This window comes from Castanea sativa, chromosome 10 (genome assembly GCF_040712315.1).
Source record: "Castanea sativa cultivar Marrone di Chiusa Pesio chromosome 10, ASM4071231v1".
NCBI classification, from domain to species: Eukaryota; Viridiplantae; Streptophyta; class Magnoliopsida; order Fagales; family Fagaceae; genus Castanea; species Castanea sativa.
The window spans coordinates 4,949,084-4,972,208 of record NC_134022.1 but is presented as its reverse complement, the minus strand read 5'-3'; the positions used below and the strand labels follow the sequence as shown (position 1 = coordinate 4,972,208).

At 38.3% G+C, this 23,125-nt stretch overlaps 2 protein-coding genes across 3 annotated transcripts; both read right to left on the bottom strand.

Moving 5' to 3' along the window:
• Positions 1–5,984: 5,984 nt before the first annotated feature.
• LOC142612632 (protein TORNADO 2) lies at positions 5,985–7,764 on the bottom strand. Of its 2 annotated transcripts, XR_012840156.1 has the most exons (3): positions 7,085–7,764; positions 6,177–6,591; positions 5,985–6,054 (listed from the first exon to the last, which is right to left on the bottom strand). XR_012840156.1 is itself a non-coding variant. In XM_075784747.1 (2 exons), exons 1-2 carry the CDS (start codon positions 7,580–7,582, stop codon positions 6,280–6,282), a joined length of 810 nt encoding a protein of 269 aa, XP_075640862.1. In that variant the 5' UTR covers positions 7,583–7,764; the 3' UTR covers positions 6,068–6,279. The 2 variants fall into 2 exon arrangements, 1 of the variants encoding a protein (XP_075640862.1); XM_075784747.1 differs by lacking the exon at positions 5,985–6,054 and having other exon boundaries at positions 6,068–6,591.
• Positions 7,765–14,885: 7,121 nt separating this feature from the next.
• On the bottom strand, positions 14,886–18,345 carry LOC142611903 (uncharacterized). The gene is made up of 5 exons (XM_075784053.1): positions 17,761–18,345; positions 17,398–17,622; positions 16,602–16,781; positions 16,243–16,532; positions 14,886–15,243 (listed from the first exon to the last, which is right to left on the bottom strand). Exons 1-5 carry the CDS (start codon positions 18,343–18,345, stop codon positions 14,886–14,888), a joined length of 1,638 nt encoding a protein of 545 aa, XP_075640168.1.
• Positions 18,346–23,125: the final 4,780 nt, after the last annotated feature.

Here is a 23,125-nt window from a genome sequence, read left to right as displayed (position 1 = left end):
AAAAGAAAAAGAAAAATCAAACTCAAACCAAGCCACCAACCTAATTACTTGAGGTGTCGACCTAGGCTAAGTTGGGTTGGTTTCATCAATTTGGTGAGTAAGATGTGCACACTCGTAGATTGCAATTGATAGGAACGATACAACTCGATCTTTATAGACTTGTAACATTTCTTGAACAAATGGATGTACTTTTATAAATAGGATATCGCATATCATTGTCAAGAAATCTAGCCCTTTTATTCCAAACATCATTCTTATGTGTTATTTCCACCCCTACAAGGCTATCATCCAAAAACACGGTGACCTATTGAAGGTGGTATCAAACTAAGGTCTTTGACATGATTTTCAAAAAAAAAAAACTAAGGTCTTTGACATGATTTTCAACAGGAATTGTGTTGACCATGAATCCATGATCTCATACTATTTGATGTACTCTACTATAATCATGCGGGTGTCCACGACATTGAAGATGTTGCCATTGTTGGCAGGACAGAACCAGGATTCGAAAATGAGGGGGCCAAAAGTATTAAAAAAAAAAAATGGTATAGACCAAACTTAACATAAGCTTGTTCAATTGCATTGCGTTAATTAACATCATAATATATTCATGGTAATTCTTGATTATTCTATAATGAACTATTACCAATTTTATATATGGTGATTTTTCAAAGATTTATTTAATGGATTTTAGAAATTGAGACATCAAACTAGACGTTGACAATACTGCATTTTCAATATGAGCTTCTAAATTATTTTGAGTTTTTCCTAATAAAAAAAAATCAAAATTGAACATTATTTTTCCATGATCTTTAAAAAAAAGGCAACAATAATTAATTATAAGGAATTTATCCTACATCTACCTGACCATTTAAATAATATTTTGATATAAGATTGACAAATTTCTCTCATTTCTTAAAAAGTAAAATTACCAAACAATTTATTACAGTAAACTCATTATACAATTTTTTTTAATAAAAAAATAAACATTATTATTACAAAAAACACAACTAAAAACTTTTTGAAAAGTAACTTAAAAAATATAACATTAAGCACTTCACAATTCACACCATGTGAATTGAAAACCATACATTTGATAATGTCAAATTTGTGCTTTACTTTTGTTGTCAATATTTATTTGTCTCCGGATAATTCATGTTATTTTTGGGACAATTGGGTTTCTTTGTGTGCAGGTAATTCATATTATATTTTGGGCAATTGGGTTTCTTTGGACCAAATTTGTGCTTTATTATTATTTTTTTTTGTTATTATCCAAAGATTATTGTAATTATTCTTCAGGCAGCTGGGCAAAAGGGATAGAATAGAACATATACTTTTGAATTTCATAGGCCAATTTATAATTTTTTTGGAGGGAGGGGGCCAAGATTTGCATATTTTGGGGCAATTTGAAAATTTTCTTTGTGTACAAACATACAAAGAATTTTTTTTCAAAATTTGGAAAATCAAGGTGCATGGGCGGGTTTGAGACAAAGGTGTCTCCAACTTCCTCTTCCATGAAGTTTACAATTTACTTTATGGAATTTATGTCAGACTCTTAGTTGTAAAAGGCAAGTGCCGAGTGAAACTTTTACATAGTTCTAGACTAGCAAGACCAACAAAAACTGAGTAGAGCCCATGGAGGAAGGAAGCATGGTTAGTTGGTTACAACCTACCAGACAAGAGAAAGATCAAAGAAGAATAGGGGGAAAACATGGTTGTTGTAATAGTGAAAGTTCTGATACTAATTTGTTGCGGGAAAGCATCTCCAAATAGCACTCCCACGCAACCAACTAAGAAAATTGATTGTGATAATAATTCAATCTTTTTAATAAAATGTGGTGCAAATAACTCAAAAGGAAAACAAATTGATATGAATTATCACTACATTCAAGATATGGTGGAGGTGGGTAAAATTGAAGTCAACTTTATTCCCTCAATTGTGATGGTGAATGATCCTATGATTATGGAATTGTCTCTAGGTAAATTCAAAGTGCATTTAGTAGAAATGTGACATTTAAACATCTAGGTGAATATTACATGGTTGTTTGTCAATATGAAAAGATGCTAGAATGCCTGGATAATTGTGACTATGTGAATTCTGTATAGGGGGGGACATAATTGGTCGATTAAATGTAGAAAAGGCACTTTTAAGGAAATGGGGGCTCACAACTCACATGAATAAAAAGTCTATTGACATGCATTTTGTTGAAGCTAAGTAATATATATGCCTATATAGTGAACGTAGAGCCAATAAAGTAGTTGAGGAAAAAACCTTTACTGTAAATGGCTGAAAGGAAGTTGTTGATGGAACATTTACTGTAAATCAACACATGAAAAGTATGCAATTGAAGTTATTTGGGGTGGCATAACGTGTAGGCTATGTTCCAAGCCATGGTTCTACTCTGGGACCAATAGACACTAATGTATTTTGCTTGAAAGAGAGTAAATTGGAAGTAGTTTACTATGTAGTACTAGTAACAGGTAGTGCATGAAAAACATGCAATCAATTTTGAAAGTGGAAATCAAGTTCATGTATTGCGCCGTCACACATCAACCCTAATCTATGTGTTATCATTACTGTGGGTTAGCATGAGATAGACTATTGATATCAATGTACTATGCTAACTACAGCAAATTGCTTGCGTTATGGTGCCCTTACTGTATTGTGTTGCATTTCCTCTGTCGGTGTAGCTGCAATCTCTCGATGCATCATACTAGAGTAATTAATATAAGTGGATTTTGTAAGTATATAAAAGTGATCATACCATAACTTTGGTGCATCCTATGTAATTGTTTCCACCTTTAAAAAAATGATTTTGCTTCAAAATACAATTGTGTTGTTTAGTAGTATTTTGTAACCCTTGGAAGAGACATAACTCCTGGCCTCCAAAGAGGGATATGAGATAATTCATGCATTTTCTATTAAAACAAATCCTTGGTATGTGATCGCCACCCTTATGGGATTGTCGTCATTATCTAGGGCCAACAGCTAAAAGCATTTTGGCCTTATTGTTTGATCCAAATCTCAGTTCTCCTTAAAGTGTAGTAGGTATATTAGAAGATATTTTCCTTCTCTTATCTAGCTTTTGTTGTTTGAAAATCTATGTTTCAAATAGGAGCATGAATAGTATGTCCCGGCCCCAACTTCGGCTAACGTTAGTCAAATTGAGCTTATCCATATAATACTTTTTAGATTTAGTAGTCTATGTAGAATTTATAGAAGGATAGGGGCCCGTATGACTTTTTTTTTTAATTAAAAAAAAAATACACATCCTCCCTTGAAGTTTCACAAAATGATATTCACATCAAGTGATCAAACCATGGATGAAATGACAATGCTCTTGAGGTTTGTATAAATAAGACAAGTACATGCTGACTTCCTCAACGGAATAACCAAAAAAAAACACATCAAACTATGAATAAAATGAAATCTTCCTTGTGACTTGTATAAGTAGTAGGAATTGTTTTTTTATTTTTATTTTTTATAAATAATATTTCATTAAAAATGCCATAGTATTAAAAGATATAGACTTATTTATTTTATTTATAAAAATCTCAAATGAGAGTGTCATTTTATTATCTATAGTTGTAGGGAGTAATTTTATAAACCCTTAAGAGAGTTTGGCATATTCTTTTTTATATATATATATATATATATATATATATATATATATATATATATATATATATATATATGTAATAAAGTATAGATTTAGGTTGTTTTTTCTAGTATTCACCAAATCACCGGTAAAAGTAGAAAAGATCTTCACATACATAGAGTTAAAGTTTCACGGAGGTACCTCAAATTCCACAAAATTTCGTACTTTAATAGTGTGCAGTGTGCACAAGCGTGAATGGCCGGGTTAATGGTTGAGCGTTGTTTGAGATTTTTTTTTTTTTTTTTGGTTGAGAAGCCGTTGTTTGAGATTGAAAAATGAGCTTTAGAAGCAAAACATTGTAGCGCAAGTTCGAGGCAATTTTCATAAAGGAATAAAATAGGACGCAGTAACAAATGAATGAATAGGATGCATTTAATATCATTGTAAAATATTTTTGTAAAATATTTTTAGGTATTTAGTGTGATATGTAAAAATTTTCAAGCACAAATCATCAAATCAGTCGCTCAGTTATCGCCACCAATGACCGGATTGGTTTCACTGGTCACTAGATTGTTGGCACCAACTACAAGACTAGAGGTTCTGGCCACTAGATCGTTCGCACCAGCCATCGAATTGGCGGCTACGCCGATCTAGCCTCTTGATGGGGGGGGGGGGGGGAGGGATGACTGTGTGATTTTGTAAAACATTTCACCAAGTTTTTAAAGGTAAAATATTTTACAACATTTTACATAGGAATTTATGGCTAACAGAAAATATTTTCAAGTTAGAACAAAATTTCCAAGAAACAAACGCAGTAAAATGTTGAAAATATTTTTTGTAATACATTTTACAAAAAATACAAATGAAGTATAAGTAATGGAAGGGAAAGGAAAAGAAATAAATTGAATTGAATTACAGATCAAGATGAACCAAATCTAAATTCATGTGTTTTTTCTTTTTAATTTAAAAGCTGATATGGACACTGACGTGGCATTTTCAAATGTAAAATAAAAGTTTAAATATTATTTTAATTGCCACATCAATTTCATGTCTAACAGTGGGATACTCCTGTGCCATGTATGTATTTTCTATTAATGAGATGATACTAGGAACTACATTATGAGCAATTTCAAAAATTAAGGGATTGAGATAGGAGCTCCAAAAAAGTGGGAACTTAACCAAAATGTAGGGATCAAATTTTTTATTTTATTTTTTTTATTTTTTTTTGATACATCAATAGTTAGGGCCTTAAAGGTGATAGAAATTTGAATCATGAATATCTCTATTAAAAATATCATAAAATGCCAATTGAGTTACAATGTTCTTGACAAAGATTGTTACACATCTTAAAATTAGCTTTTAAGTTAAAGTTGGAATTCCAATCTTTAGCATTTCGTAAAAATGATGAATTAATGCCTTCTATTATAAAAGAGAGACTGATGCAACGGGTCACCATATCAGATAGAACTCATTTGTCTGAAGAACAAATCATTAAATCTACAAGAGGATCTAAAATCACAAGGAAAATTTTAGAATCTATTAGAGAAAGAAGAATAGGAAACCTCACGATTTTTTTTATTATTAATTATCATAGTTTGAATGAGCAGGAGTGGTAAGAACACAATTGTGGGTTGGTGTTTTTAAGGAGAATCAAATGGTCTCTTGATAAAGAAAGGTGGGATTTTAGAGTTTAGGGGACCCTGAGGTCTTGGTTATCTCCTTGAAATGAATGGAAGATTGGAATGCGATGTGAGATTTTAGTAGGTTGAAGGCTAGGGTTGAAGGCTAGGATTAGGTGTTTAAGAGGTTGGGAAATTCGGGTATGACTTGGTTTTATAGGACTGATAGTGATTTAGGAGGGTTCTTGATGGTAAATGCAACTAGGATTTGGGGTAGGAAATATGAATTTGATGGAGTATCTATGGAATGCACAAAGAGAGCGTTCACAAGTGTGAATTCTTGATGGTGGAGCTCGGTTAGAGGTTGAAAAATATTGGCCTTTGAAAGCAAATTATTGTACTGCACGTTCAAGGGAACCTTCAAGAATTTGGATAGCTTTTGTCAACACAAATCTGACAATGCCACATCAATAATATTTATGGAGAGTAGCGCCCAGAATTCCCATGACCCATTTCGTTTACTTTTGTGTCACTCTCTCAGACGATAACATGGCTTTTTCGTTCTGTATTTGCGGTACATTGTGATTGGACATGGCCAATGGAAAACAAAGATAAAAAAAAAAAAAAAAAAGGTCCTGAAATCTTGCCACAAAAGTCACACTGTGGTAACAGTAACTTCTAACTTTGAAAGCAATCAGCTTTCGGTGCCTCCCGCAAATCACGCACAGCTCTCGACAAGTTTGCTTGATTTAATTTCAACACTAATCATATCATCAAACCCAATGCATTCTTAACCAAATGAGAAAGATAACAAAAAGAAAATTAAGAATATTAGAGCACTCATAGCAATGAAGCTAAATAATTAAAATAAATTCACTGTTGCAGTATGTGAGTAGATAAAATAACTTTTTATAGTGCCAAATAGCTAAATTTGTAGCTCCACTACGGTGGATGCTCTTACTTCTTATACAAAGTCATAAAAATATCCAAAATGCGATACACCCAACAAGAAATACACCACTACAAGTCTAATTTTGATACTAGCTACCTTGTGTATTTGTCTCTCACACATAACCTTGCTTGTATTTACGAAAGAGGTCCTCAGTTTTGGCATTCCTAAATGCACAACACCCTGTCAAATATACACATATCAAAGCCACAAGAGTAATGAGCAATATAATATCCGCTCTTCTCCATTCTTTTTTGAGATTAGCCAATAATCCGGCTTTGCATGAATCACAACCGTAGCAAAGTTGGGTCTGCTCGTTGCTCCAATTCAAGCAATCCATATCGGCTGCATTGTTAATGGGACTTATCCAGTACGTTGGATTCACAAATGTATACCCACATTGAGTCGGTGGCTTACAGCATCCTGACTGAAAAGAAGAAAAAGCAAAAGAGAATAAAGTATAAAGATGATGAATATTTGGAAAAAAAAAAGGTTAAAACATATGGCTCAAGAATCATAACTGGTTAACTTTGTCAAGTGGTTAAGTAATATTCTGTGCTCAGAAACCCTCGTTTAAGATGGATGTGACTCTAAGAATAATATTATCAGATGACAAAGTTGTGTTTAGTTGAAAACTTCAAGAAAAAAATTCTACTTAATTTACTTCGTTCCCTAGCCAAAAAAAGAAGGTAAATTAAGGATAAATACAAAGTGGTACTTATTTCTCATTCTATACTTGTTCTTCGCTAACAAATAATCACAATAATAATAAAAGTTCAAACACATTTCTCATAGCAGAAAAAAATTGTAAACCACATGAACCATTGTTTAACAAAGGTTAAAGGGTTTCATACATTTCCACAAGGAAAACAAATCCCACTTTTAGAAATTAGTATTAAAGAAGAACTTAGTTAATTTACCTGTAAGGGGGTAATATGTGCATTAAAGAAATCCTGAGCCATGCGATAACTCTGGTTCAACTCAGCACACATGGTTGTTGAGCTGAGACAGTTCCTTATGCGATCCCACTTCAATGGACTTCTAACTCTTCGACGAAGAAATCCAGAGAAGTCATCAAGATGATATTCCAAGTAACTTCGACTCGGTTCAAGGTGGCCAGATCCCCTGATGGTGACCATGTAGATGAAAACCACCAAACACGCAAGCAATATTATCAGAATAAGCATGGCAACGAGGTAGAAAATAAGGAGCCAAGGGATTCTCCAAAACCCTCCAACAAAGCCTGCTAGTGCTACAACCAGGATCAATATCCCAAGAATAATGACAGGCCATTGTAAAAGTTTCACACAAGAATTGTCTGGTTCATTTGCTAGCCAGATTCCAGCTCCAATGATTGGAATTGAAAGGAGCATAGCAACAAAGTTGATGACTCCGATGACATTGTTGCTCAGTGCCATCTTGGTGAGAGATTGCTGAGGAGATTTGTGGGTTTTGTTTGTTATTTAAAATCTTCTAACAAGGGAATAGAGAAAAGATATAGCTGTGGAGAAGTTTAGCTTTATAATACAGCTTTTGTCATCTAGCCCACCACCTTTTGTTCCTTACCTTGGATCCATGAAAGCTACAAACAGTCTAATGCAAGTAATGATAATTTTTAAAGTGTATTTTTATTTATAAGTCTAATCACTTTGGGTGCTACTTTTTGAAAAGGAATACCCTTGTACAGCATTTTGAGGAAAAAAGAAAGAAATGAAACTGCTTGCCAGCAACAAATGTCTTCAGCATGCAGAAGTCAGAAGAAAACAGGCACTAACATGTCCCAGAATGCCTTTGCCATAGGACCCCTAGCTTTTCCAATTTGCGCTTAGAGAAGCTAATATACACACACAAATTACTTATTGCCCCCCCTAAATCTCAGAATTTGGTCCATGCTTCTCAAATCTTTGAAGTAGTCCAAGAAAACCCGCGAGTAATGCTACAGTTATAAATTATTTTACAAAATTATTTCAAATTATTTAAGTGGTCAATTTTTATCGGTTTCATTTGAATTCACCACTAACTTCACTTTTTCACTTATCAATAACTATTCATCACATCAGCAATTTGTAAAAAATGTTGTAAAATAGTTTGTAACTCTATCATTTTTCAAATCCAAAACATTTAAATGGAACCAAAAATGCAAAAAAAGAAGAAGAAAAGAACATAATAGACCTAAAAAAAATCCATATGTAGTATGCACCTTCTCCATCGAGTTGCCATCCACCGGTGGCCTTGACATTGATCAATCTGTCGTCCGTTGCCTAGCAGTTCCACACGTATATCTGTGTGTGTTTATCACTACAAGAAATTTGTTCTTTAGCAACGGCATATAGTCGTTGCTAATGCTTTAAATATCGTCGCTAATTATATTGGGGACGAAAAATATTGTCGCTAACTTTCATTAAAAGAAAATGGTAACAAAATAGTTTTTTAGTGATGATATTAATGTCGTCACAAATACAATACTATTAACGACGACAAAGTCGTTGCTAATAGTGATAATTGTCATCATAAATAACTTGAGACCCCAAGACGAAATGTCATTGCTACGAGCTCCTTAGTAGTGACGAATTTTTTTGTCATCGCTAGTTTATTATTATTAATGATGACATTTTTGTTATCGCTAATATGTCATTACTAGTGACGACACTTGCTGTCGTCACAAATAATGATATAAGTGACCACAAACATGTCATCACTAAAAATTGCATATTAGCGATGATATTGTTTGTCGTCACTAATGTTATGATAAAATATTAGCAATGACATTGTCGTCACTAATAATATTTTACATTTTTTTATTTTTCTTTAAAATTTACATTTTGAATTTTACATGGGTACCTGTTGGGAAATAACAAAGCATAATCCTATGCACATACAAAATTTTCAATCACAAATACTCATATAAGTATAACAACTGCTTAATCAATAACTACTAATAAGGGAAAATAATAACCAAGTTCAATATCATATACATAATAAAAGCTCCAATCTATTCACTCAAATACTAATCAAATGATAACGAATTCCTCATGAAGATATGCAACTAAGCTGAAACTTGTTGCAATGAACAAAACACAAAACAAGAGCCAACAAAGAACAAGACAAAGAAGAAAAAGAAAAGAAAAGTAACTGCTAAAATTCCATATCCAATTTTCTCAGTATTTCCAAACTAGTCTCCTTTTAAAAAGTACCCCATAACTCAAATTAAATTAAGGCCCTTTTTACAATTCACCAATCAGTTACACCCAAAACACACAAAAACTCCAAAAATCATTCAAAACCCATGAAACTCTAAGACATTGAGACCCACAACTGAACCATGAAACAGTTGCTGATTTTCAAAGATATCCACAACTTGTTTACCAAAATTAAGGAATACTCAGAAGGTAAAATGAAGAGAGATCATCAAAAGTACCTCAATTTAACACAACCAGGAAAGATGTGAACTTTGACACTCCCCAAAGTTGAAGTGTCAGACTTTGAGTTTAGTTTCTTCTTCTATAAAAGATAAAAATAAAAATTTTGTTTCTTTCACATAGTGTCTGGTAAACGCCTTGGACTTACAAGTTGAACAAAAGAGTGAGATTGTGCTCTTTTCTGATAATGTTTGTAACTTCAAGACTAACCACCACTAGTACTTTCAGCATAACCTTCAAAACAAGACCTAACAAAAGTTAACTCTTTAGCAAATGGCTTGGAGGCAATAAAGTCATTAAATTAAATTGAAGGTGAAAGAAAAGTAACAATTTAAAATGTTATGATAGTTCAATTATCACAAAGAGTCTTTTTCATCATTCCTTTTTCCATTTAATTTTTCATTAAAAGATGTCAAAAACGTTCATCTGTTTTCTTAAACTCTCAATTTGCAAACACACCCACAAAGCTATAAGAAAAGCTGCTAGAGTTTTCTTAAACTCTCAATCTCTATATGAATTTGGTTGGTTATCTAAGGCCTTAAGAAATAGAAGAACTATTAAAGGAAAAAGGACTTGAAAATTACAAAGAAGACTCATGGGCTTGGTATAGCCAATTAATTCTCATTTTAGTAAATCTTGAATTACCCAAACTATGCATCGTACTAAGACTCATCAATGACGAAAAAAAGCTTCTGAATGGTGCCAATTAGGTCCCACATCAAAACTAGACTCCAATTCTAAAATCTCCTTGTTTGATATTTGACCTCTATGCTAGTTTCATCACTCTCAAGAGGTTGGCATTGAAAATTTAAGAGAGCAAATCAAAGAAATGGTGATCAAAGGCACCTAAAGCATGGAGTTTATTTTACTCAAAATATCATACCATAAGTAATTGGGTTATGGTTTTTGTGCGCACCCAAATAGGCTTTAAGCTGGATGGGCCAATATTTGGGCTTACAACTAATTTGTATAGTGGACTTAAGAGTTTCCTACTACGGGTGATCCTTTGCCGGGCGACCCAATAACACCTCTTAGTTCAAATGAACTCTCTTTCGCTCTCTAAATCTCTTTACTCTTTTCTTTCTATTTTCTCTTTCTCCTTTTTCCCAACCCCCACTTCTTATTCTATTCTCATATTTATAGCCTTAGTTAAGTGGAGGTGTTATCATTACTTCCAGATCTTATTAGTGCAAATGGGGGTCCAATTCCATTGTTTCTGAATGGATGTTTCGTTCGGAACGGTGGTAATGGCATTGGAACTGGTTCCACTTTCAAAAGACTGCTCGACAGCGATGTTCCCTAAGGCAATACTCGATAGCCGAGAACACAGGATGTTTTCGTCATGCACTCTTCCCAATTAAGGCATAACATGATCAAAATGAGCTCTTCTTTGACGCGTTTAGAAGGGGAGATAGGCCTGTTCTAGTATTTGGGCTCTAATTGGGCCCAAAGATGTGTCTGGATCAAGGACAAGGGCCTAACGGCCCGAGACTGTGCGTCGGGCCATGGGGCCCTGGCCCGAAGTTCAATGGGCCCGAGCTCGTACCCCATACAATAGCCCTCCCTTGGTTCGTGCCCGGCTACCGGGAACAAACCAAGGACAATCCGACTAGTGCTAGTGAGCCCTTGGGGATCCCAACCGCCAGTTATCAAGTAAACGAGATAGCCATAAATGCTTTCTAAAATGGGGTGCCCTGTCAAGCTATCAAGACCCACCGGATCTATAACCCGACGATTCGTGATTCGCGCCCGCGTGTGTGGAGGGCACAAAAAGAAGTTAGAGAGGCTTTTTTGCCTCTACGTTCATTAAATGCCTTGGTCTTATAAATCGTATCCCCAAATTTCTCTTTTCACTTTTTGCACCTCACTCCTTCAACTTCCTCCCTGCCAAGTATACTCATCCTGTGTGTAAACACTTCATTCCAAATCATCATTTCCTAGAGCCCAAAGTAAGTTCTCTTTACTTTTTCCTCTTTTTTTAGTTTCTCTTCACTCTAGAGTTTAGAAGTGGGATACTCTCACCTTCTTGAGTCTGAGGCGGCCTTGGCTAGCTTTAAGGCTGCCTATGGTGTTCCTGGAGACGTTAGAATCGCCTACTATCATGAGGGCGATATTGCTCTCCAGAGACACTTTAACCCAAACATAGCATTTTTTTCCTTTAATGGTCATTTTAGAAGGTGGGGTTAGGTTTCCTGTTGACCTCCTCATACTCGGCACCCTTAGGTTTTACGGCTTGTGCCTTGACCAACTTCGCCCTAATTTTTTTCGAATCGTAAGTTGTGTAAGTAGGTTGAACCAACTATATGGGCTGCAACTAAACCACCACGACATAAAATTTATGTATAGTTTATGTGGTAACATTAGGTCCAATTATTATTTAAAAGCCAGGGATGTACGGATACAGCTCATATCATGCCTTCCCGACTCCAACAGAAATTCAGCGGGAGAATTCGTATCGGTGAACGGCAATTGGTTAGTACTGAGCACTTTTATTTGCTGTAGATCTTTCTCCTTTGTTTATTTTTCTTATACATATATTAACCGGTTTCTGTGTTACTTTGGTGCAGAGAGTAATAGGTTAAAACCCGATCTAAGAGTTGTGCACGTAAGAGACCTTAATTTTGTGCTTGAATCGGAGATATTTGTGCACACGGACGGACAAATCCGAGCGTCTCATCTGATTCTTGGCGTCGATCTGTTGTACACTACCTGGCAGAACTTCAGCCAGGCCTTGTTAGTGGACAACCCCCTGTTGTTGTACATAGTGTTAGGATTAGTGCCCTTAAATCCTATTGTATGATGCTATGTATGATATTATGTATGACATTATGTATGACATGATGTATGACTTAATATTGTATTTGATAAAGTTATTTTATTATTATCTAAAATAGTGGTTACGTGAATATGGGACATTATCATATAGTCCATGAGATGCATTGTATGTGATTTATGTGAAAAGTCACAGAAGATGTAAATCACAAGTTCTTTGTAAACTCAGAATTAATAGTTCGTAGTCGGTGATGAAATTGGGCATTTCATCTACGAAGACTATAACGTGTCAACTAAGATGATTTGTCTTGATCATGGAAGTGGAAGCTTCTAGTTGATATGTTGATATGTTTTAAGAGTTAAAACATATTGAACGATTCGTGAGATTTATTATTCTTCTAACGACCGTCAAATGAATAATAAATCTCACGACTTCTATTTGCATGAACTCTTAATCCCTGAGAGAATAATGGACCTGATCATGAAGTGTAGGTTGCTTTGATATATCGGAGTGAGATTCGAAATAACGGTCAAAACCTCAGGTATGTTGGGCAGCCATATTTAGTGTTGATGGAACATATATTCTCAAGATGGAATTCATAGTCTCTTGATAGAGATATAAAATATTCCCTTGAGATAAGTTTAATGGTTTCATTATTCGGAAGAGTTAGGCCTAACCACTTTAGTAAGAAATTACTAAAGTATATATTTATGAAATTGGATTTCATAAATATATAATGAATAACTTTAAAGAATTAAACCGGGTACTCAAGGATAAGATGTAGTAATTTACAAAGTGGCAGTCTATATTTATGACTTTGTGTTACTACGAATATTTTATGAAGGGGTTACGTGTTTAATAAAGTCTTAGGATATAATTTATTAATAAGGCCTAGAGTGCAATTATATTTATATAGTGGTATTAAATATAATTAATGGTAACTTTGGACGTGTCAAGAGTTGACGGAAAAGCCCAAGGCCCATTGGAGCTAGTGTCTTATTGGTCCCTTTTGGTCCCACTCCAAGCCACACACTAAAGCCCAATTGGAAAGGCCCAATAGGCCAGCCCAATTAGATAATCAGTTAGTTATAAAGGGAGAAACAACCAGAATTTTTATTAGAAGAGAAAGAAAAGAAAAATAAGAAACGGTGTGTGAGAGAGTGTGAGACACACTTTCATTCTCCCTTTGAAAAACTGATTGAGAGACCACACATCTTGGGCGTAAAGTGGAATTGGAGTGAAGATTAAGAGTGTTCCCAAGTGCTTCTAATCTTTGTTTTGAATTTCCTCACACCAAGGTACGCCATCTTGTTCTTAAATTCTGAAATTTACATAGTGCATGTTATCAATCATGAATGAAATAGATCCTAGTTCGTCGCTTCCGCTGTGGGTTTTGCATGAGATGCAAAACCAGAATTTTTCCTTCACATAGATGTACGGCACACCAACTTGCTCCCCCCCTCTCTAACGATAGGTGAAGCTAGAGAACTCAGCCCCTAGTATACTATCGCGGATGATCTTGCATCGATAAGGAACACCTCGACTGATATCGTATTTCAGAGCCATAGAACCCACGTGCCCATTAGAAAGCCCAAAGCCCCAATTCAAGCAGTTGAACCAGTAGTAACCGAGTCGGTGAATTCCTCGGAGGTGGAAGCCGATCACGAGGATAACGAAATGGTGGTCAAGCGGAAGATGGGCCTAGCTTGTTTCGTGCCCGGTGCCCATCCACTAGGGTAGCAATAGCCGCCTCTAATCAGAAGTCAGACTCCTCCTCCAGCTCCTACCCATTCCTAAAAAAGGCAGCGAACAACCAACCAGCCATCTTGGGGCCCGGGGGATGTTTCACCGAAAAGTTCTCCAACTTAAGCAATGGGGGAGTAGTTATACGGGAGCCCGGTAGTGCTACTCATCCGGTCATCTAGTTAGGGTCAAACGTGGCATCTTCCTTTCGTCCGGCAGCGGGCTAGCAGCCTGTCTTCAAGCTAGGGAGTGAGCCTCTTCTCGCCACAGCCAGTATCAAGACTTAGGCCTAAGGTGAGGGAGGCCAGGTTGCCTAAAGCCTGACCTAGGGCCTCCTTTTGCCCAAAGACGTGCGCTTCTATGCAGAGGCCACTGATGAGTCTTTAACCGCTCGGCTGCAATGACACGTTATAGTAGTAACATTCCTCATTCGTTTCTTCTTGGGCTAACTTATATTTTTTTTATTTAACTCAAGTGCCTGGGGTGTCTCTATCTTCTCAGGCTGCACAATTGACCCATATAATGGATGAACGGCTAAAGGAGGCGGCTGAGGACGTTGACCAGGAAAGGGCATTGAATGATGTTGCTGTGGCAACAGCAAATGACAAGGGTAAGGGCGTTGCGGCTATTGAGAAGAGGGCTGTAGATTCTGAGAGGGCCCGAGCATTAGCAGAGCAGAGGCTTACCAAGCTGGAAGTGAAGCTGGGCGATATTGAGCTTAAACTGGCGGAAGCATAGAGTCTCAATTTAGCGCAAGTAGACGAGTTAGTAGACTTGAAGGCGTCCTTAGAAGCATGTGAAGATAAGTGGTACAATGCTAGCTTCACGGACGCTGAGAATTCTGTCGAGTCGGTTGTTCATGAAGTGCGAAAACTCGATTTCCAGGAGGGCTGGATGGCTACTCTTCAAGCCATGGGGGTGCCGGACGACTCTTCGTTGAGGAACCCCGAGTAGATACCCTTCCCCGAGCCTCTGCCCATCCAAAATCCTGTCGGTGCTAGCGATGAGGACACCCCCAGCATGAGGGAGTTGGTACAGGAAATCGATTCTCACATGGAGGCCATCGACCTGGAAGTTACTAGCATTCTTGAAGCTTAGCCTACCGGGAACATGCCAGTTCTGCCCTCCCCTGCCACTCAGCCAGCTGCCGACGCACAAAGCTCATCAGCTATAGAAACTTACCCAACCGTCCAACCGTGAAAGTTTTTTAATTATTCTTACGTCTTATTTATATTTTTTTGCTTTTAAATGGTTTAGCTATGGTCACCGAGTTGTGGTGACATAACAATGGTTTAATTTTTTAGTTGTTTGATTAGTCATCCCAAGATGGTGATTGGATGCCTTTTTCATCCATGTTTGTAAATAATTACTAAATTTATAAATGATTGTGGTTGTCAACTTACTCATCATACCTTACTTTCTCATTTATGATGATCGGCTATTAAAATCGAAGTTTACTTTCTGTCCTTAATTGTTTTGATTTAAGGTTTCCGCTTGCTTGGTGATTAGGATCGAACTGAGAAGCAGGTTTCTGTTGGAATTATTTGACATAAGGTTTCCATCTACTTGGTGATTAGGATCGAACCAAGAAACAAGTTTCTATTTTTACAATAATTTGATATAAGGTTTCCACCTACTCGGTGATTAGGATCAAACCACGAAGCAGGTTTCTGTCCTTACAATAATTTTATATAAGGTTTTCACTAGCTCGGTGATTAGGATCAAACTGAGAAGTAGGTTTCTGTCCTTAAAATAATTTGATATAAGGTTTCCACCTACTTGGTGATTAGGATTGAACCGAGAAGCAGGTTTCTATCCTTACAATAATTTGATATAAGGTTTTCACCTGCTCGGTGATTAGGATCGAACCGAGAAGCAGGTTTCTGTCCTTAAAATAATTTGATATAAGGTTTTCACCTACTCGGTAATTAGGATAGAACCAAGAAGCAGGTTTATGTCCTTAAAATAAATAGTCTTAGTTCTCTTCACGTTTGTTGACCAAGGTTAGTGAGTTAACTACGATGAAACTCTAGGTACAAATACACCTGCATGAATAAACATCAACCTTGTATTACTTAATATTTTATACATACATCGTTATACTCAACCCATACTCCTGCACACTGATAGTTAGTGGTAAAACTTCTTCAAATTGCGAGCATTCCATGCCCGAGGAAGTGGTCTTTTGTTCAAGTCCTCCAAATAGTACACCCTCGCGCCAACAATGGCAGTTACTCTATATGGTCCCTCCCAGGTAGGTGCTAATTTTCTAGCATTGACATCCTGTGTGTTCCCTACAACCTTCCAAAGTACCAAATCATCGGCACTAAACTCCCTTCTCCTCACGTCTCTATTGTATCTCCGAGCAAGCTTTTGCTGGTATTCTGCCAGTCGTATAGTTGCCGGCTCTCGATGCTCTTCTAGCAAGTTTAACTATCTTACCATTAATTCTGCGTTCTCAGCTGGAAAGAATCTCGAAACTTGGGTACTACACAAATTTACCTCGATTGGTATGACTGCTTCTGCTCCATATGTTAGAGAAAATGAAGTCTCTCCTGTGGACCTCCTTGGGGTTGTCCGGTATGCCCACAAAACATTGGGCAATTCTTCGGCCCACTTGCCCTTAGCACTCTCTAATCTTCTCTTTAATCCGTTCACGATGGCTTTGTTGGTGGCCTCCGCCTGGCAATTACTTTGTGGGCATGCCAGAGTAAAGTACCTGGTCCTGATACCGAGGTTGCTACAAAACTCAAAGAAAGCCTTGCTGTCAAACTGCAACCCGTTATTTGACACTAGTGATTCTAGTACCTCGAACAATGTTACTATGTTTCTCCATAAAAACTTCTAAACATCCACGTCTTGGACATTTGCCAATGCCTATGCCTCTACCCACTTGGTATAATAGTCCATGGCTACTAAAACAAACCTTTCTTTTCCTGTAGCTTGAGGGAATGGACGAACAATATCTAGCCCTCACTGTGCAAAGGGCCACGGGCTACTAATAGGATTTAGGTTCTCTGCTGGCTGGTGGATCATCGAAGCGTGCATCTGACATTGCTCACACTTCCATGCATACTTGGTAGAACCCTTTTGCATTCGCGACCACCAAAATCCCTGAGTCATTGTTCGGTAGGCTAATGAACGTCCCCCTACGTGACTGTTGCACACTCCCTCATGTAGCTCGGTCAAGAGCTCTTCAATCTTGCTAGGGTGCAAACACTGTAGAAGGCCCCTCAAACGACCTTCGGTACAACTTACGATCAGCTGACAACCAGTACCAAGCAGCCACCTGGCATACCTTTTCAGCATCTTTTTCATCTGCTGGCACCTGAACCTTGGCTAAAAAGTCAATGATCGGATCCATCCAACATGGTTCGACTGTTGTTAAGAGTGAAACACCTACCCCCACATTAATACTCGGCTCAGCTACCAACTCCACTTTGTTTAATCGGGGCACCTCCTTAGTCAACGACGACGCCAATGTGGGCAAAGAGTCAGAGTGCCGGTTCTGTCCCCTAGCTACCTAAACCACTCTCACACTCTGAAAACGATCCATAATCTGTTTTACCAATCGTAAATACTGCATCATCCGTGGATCTTTGGCCTCAAAACTTCCTTGCACCTAATTAACCACCAATCAAGAATCCGAGTAGATCTCTACTTCCCTTGCTCCTGGGTCTGAAACAACCCTTAATTCGACAAGCATGGCTTCATACTCGGCTTTGTTGTTAGAAGCTCTAAATCCTAGCCTAAAAGAGTGCTCCAGCTTTATTCCTTCAGGGGTGATAATTACAATTCTAGCCCCAACTCCTGATGCATTAGACGTGCCATCCACAAAACCCCTCCACAGGAGGACTTCTATGTGACAGTCCATCTCTATCTCCCATCTCGAGGAAAACTCTGCGATGAAGTCAGCGAGAACCTGACCCTTCACCGAGCTTTTAGGTCTATACCTGATGTTAAAGAAGCCTAGCCGAGTTTCCCACTTAGCTATTCTGTCTGTGAAATCGGATCTCTTCAACAACGATTGCAGAGGATACTCGATCAGTACATAGATGGTATGGGCTTGAAAATAATAGGGTAACTTCCTCGTAGCATAAACTAGTGCTAATACTAACTTCTCTAGAGGTAAATACCTCGTCTCAGCATCGACCAAGATTTTGCTGATATAGTATGTTGGTTGTTGCACACCTTGATCTCTTAGTAGCATGGCACTCACGGCATGCTTGGACACCGTGAGGTACATGTATAAGTCCTTGCTAGGCTCTAGGGCTATTAACATGGGGGCCTGTACCAAATATGCCTTCAAATCCTAAAAAACCTTTCCACACTGCTCATTCCATTGGAATCCCTTCCACTTCTTCAAAAGCTGGTAATATGGACGGCATCGGTCGGCAAACTTTGAAATAAACCAATTAAGGCAGCCAACATGCCGGTCAACACTTAGACTTCCTTTGGATTACTTGGCGGCCTGAGGCGCTTCATGGCTTCAATCTGATCAGGGTTGACTTCTATTCCTCGATTAGTGATTAAATACCCTAAGAATTTGTTGGCCCCCATTCTGAAAGCACACTTGTCAGCATTAAGGCGCAGCTTGTATTGTCGCGGTACTTCGAACACCTCTTTAAGATCGTCAATATGCTGCGCCTCTCATTTGCTTTTTACTACCATATCGTCAATGTACACCTCAACTGTAAGCCCAATCTTATCTTTGAACATTCTCGTCATCATCTGCTAATAAGTGGCTCCAGTATTGTTTAGCCCAAATGGCATCATGGAACAATGGTAATTAGCATCGGGGGAAATGAATTTTGTCTTCTCCTGATCATTGGTAGCTAGGACAACCTGATGATAACCCTGGAAAGCATCTAAAAAACTCATCCACCAGTGCCCGTACGTGGCATCCACGAGCTGATCGATCTTCGGCATGGGGAAGGGGTCTTTCGGGCATGCTCAGTTCAAATTAGAGAAGTCAACACAAACTCTCCATTTTTCGTTCTTCTTTTTCACCACCACAGTATTTGCAAGCCACTCTGGGAAGTAAATCTCCTTTATTGCCCTAGCCTTCCTCAATCTCTTAACCTTTTGCCTAACAGCTTCGACGTGCTCCTTGGCCGATCTCCTCAGCTTCTGCTTCTTGGGAGGGAATAACGGGTCTACATTAAGCTTGTGGACTATGAACTCGGAGTTCACCTCAAGCACCTTATATGGGCTCCAAGCAAACGCGTCCATATTATGTACAAGAAGTAGCAGCATTTCCACCTTGTCTTTGTCCTTCATGCTTGCTTTTATCTGGAAACTCTTATCATCGTCTGGGAGTATCCTTACCTTTATTAGGTCCTTAACACCATAAGCCCCCAATTCCTGTTGGGGTTCCTATAATTGTTATAAGGGAACCTCTTCGGCTGGTTCCTTCTGTTTGATCTCCCTGTTAACAGCAGCCACCAAGCACTGGCTGGCTACTTGCTGATTTCCCATCACTATAGCAATACCTTGCTCAGTGTGGAATTTGAATTTCTCATGCAGAATGGATGGAACTGCCCCCATTGCATGAATCTATAACCTTCCAAGAATTGTCATATATGGTGAAAATGAGGCGACCACAATAAACATCACCATTACCTTCTTGCCTTCCATGTTTACAGGAAGTGAAATATGCCCTTTTGGGATCACCATCGAACCCCACCAGGGGTGTGTCGTATTTCGTGAGATTCTCATTTTTTAACCTAAGCCCCCTGAATAGGTCAGGATACATCACTTCAGCACCACTCCCTTGATCTATTGATACCTTCTTTAATATAAAGCCATTTATCCGAGTGGTGACCACTAAAGCATCGTCGTGTGGCTGGATCGTTCCTTCCAGATCATCATCATTGAAGGCAATGGGTTCCCGAGTGAGCTTTAACTTCTTCTTGAAGGGTTATTTTCTCGGGCATCCATCTGCTAGCACCACAGTCAATATACCTCTCCTTCTGGATACCACGGTTCCCCTTGATGCTACGTGGATGACCTCTATCACTCCCAATAGGGGTGGGAGAGGGTTTCCTCGATGCTGAGCTCCATGCCCAGCATCTTGATTCCTTGGATCTACCACAAACTCTTTCAAATGCCCCGTTTTCACTAGTTGCTCTAGATGGTCTCTCAACACCCTACATTGCTTGGTGGTATGCCCCTTGTCTTTATGGTAAGTACAGTACAGGTTTTGATTTTTCCTTGACGGGTCACCCCCCATCTTGTTCAGCCATCGAAAGTATGATTCATTTTTTATTCGATCTACAATTCTGTGCATTGGCTCTTTGAACGTCACCTTCACTTCCCCTACCTGTGCGCTCAGCTCCCAAATCCTCAAATCCCTTCGAGGCCTTGATTGAAAACCCCCCTGCCGAGGCTAACTCATGATTAGAGCTTTACCATTATTCTGCTGCCGATCGTCCTCTAACCTTTTGTATTCTTCAATGAGCCTCATCAACTGCCTCATATCCTCAAGTGGTCTCCTTGTCAACGAGTCTCGTAGTTCGAAATCCTCGGGCAATCCCAACTGAAAGGTACTCACAGCAATTTTTTCGTTTCCTCCGCCAATTTCATTTTACAGCTCCCAATATCAGTTTGCATAGCTGCGGAGGGTTTCCTCTGCCCTTATTTTCATTGATAGTAATGCGTCTACAGGTTGCAGAACTCAGCTGTATGTCATGAACTGGACACCAAACTCTTGAATCAGCTCAGCAAAATTGTGAATTAAGCCTTTCCTTAATCCATTAAACCACCTCAAGGCAGTGGGTCCAAGACTCGTGGGGAATACCTTACACATTAATGCATTGTTATGAGTATGCAAGAACATCATCTGAATATAATGGCTTACATGCTCTACCGGGTCCGTTTTCCTGTCATAAAAATGGAACAGAGGCCGCGCAAATCTACCTAGCATGGGTGGTTGTTCAATGTCCCCCGAGAACGGAGAACGAGCAGCTTTGCGTAATGCTTGACTCATAGCATCCATAGTAGCATTTTGGGGTTGTTGCTCCTCTAGGGAAATTGAGTCCTGGTCTACATACTCCTGTGAACAATCCCGGTGTCTATGGGAACCAGATTGATGAGCGCCTGCTCTATGGCGACCTCCCATGCTAGCCGATGCTTCCTCACGCTCTAAGTGGTCTCTTCTCCGACGCCTATCTCTTGCTTCCACCTCCAAATCTCTCACCAACCTACATAAACGTTTGAGTTCCTCATCCCTTTCATCAAAACGATGATGCCTTGAAGTGCCCGAGAATGTTTGATGCGTTTGGAACGACCCTTCTCTAAGGTCAAACTGCTCTTCCTCCTGCTCATACTGCCTATCTTCGTGCCTTTTCTGCCTTCTTTCTCGCCAAGTAGATCCTTGAGAAGATCTCTGAGAACTACTTTCAACATAACTTCCTGACTGACCTTCGGACATTTTCCCTACTTGAGCCTCGGCAAAACCACAGCTACGTAGGAAATCCCCATAGACAGTGCCAATTGTGCTCACCCAAATAGGCTTTAAGATGGATGGGCTAATATTTGGGCTCATAACTAATTTGTATGGTGGGCTTAAGTGTTTCCTACTATGGGTGATCATTTGCCGGGTGACCCAATAACACCTCCTAGTTCAAATGAACTCTCTTTCGCTCTCCAAGTCTCTTTACTTTTTTCTTTCTATTCTCTCTTTCTCCTTTTTTTCCAACCCCCACTTCTCATTCTATTCTCATTTTATAGCCTCAGCTAAGTAGAGGTGTTATGATTACTCCCAGATCTTACTAGTGCAAATGGGAGTCCAATTCCATCGTTTCTAAGTGGATGTTATGTTAGGAACGGTGGTAATGGCATTGGAACTAGTTCCACTTTCAAAAGATTGTTTGGCAGCGATGTTCCCCAAGGCAATACCGGGCAGGTGAGAACGCAAGACGTTTTCGGCATGCACTCTTCCCAATCAAGGCATAACGTGATCGGCATGAGCTTGTCTTTGACGCATTTAGAATGGGAGATGGGCTTGTTCTAGTATCTGGGCTCTAATTGGGCCTAAAGATGTGTCCGGATCAAGGTTAAGGGTCCAACGGCCTGAGACCGTGCGTCGGGCCATAGGGCCCTGGCCCAAAGTTCAATGGGCCCGAGCTTGTACCCTGTACAATTTTTTTATTATTATTTAGACTTGAATTATGTAACAATGGTTTTGGGTATTTTTCTCTATGAGGGTGTACCACCAGCTTGATTGTAGGACTTTCTGACATTCATTTTGTTGAAATCCAAGAAGACTTAATAGTATTTCTGGTGGCACAACTTGTACACACACTTTAGACCAAGGAACACGTAAGTCCCTTTTGAGGGCCTTGTTAAACCCCATATAACAATTCTAGCTGCAAACAACAATGCTTGATAGCATGATTTTTTCTTTATTGGATTTCAATTATGATAAAAATGAAGTTATAATTAGTTTAAAAGTTAAAAAATCAGAGGTAAAGTGAGTCAAATTAGTCAGAAGTAGACTTAAAACTAATAAATGGTTATTGATGACCTATCTGAGAACGGCAAAAAGTTTTGAGGTTCATAATATCCATGAAATACTAGTGTTGTTGATGACAAATAGGATGAAGAGAAACTGCCAACTTAGATTTATAATTATTTACATTGTGACAAAAAACGAGTTTCATACGCAAAGCTAAATTGATTCTTCCAAATATAATTCAAGTAAAATGAAGAGAATGATACAATATAAGATAAAGAGTTATAACCAAAAGGTGTATGAAATTAACCACATGGGTTACCTCTGAACCATCCACAAAAAAAACTATCTCAAGCATTAACTTAAAAAAGATTTTAATTTTTAGAAAGATGAGATAATGGGTCTATGCAAATTTTTGTACTCCCTCTCCAAATTGAGAGTCCCACTTTGGGAATTTAACAATAAAGTGAAAATGATAAATGGTCAAAGCTATACCTCAAAAGCTAAATATATACTCAGATTTTCTTTTCTTTTTTTAAATGATTCATTTTTTCCCTCCAAAAAGACTAAT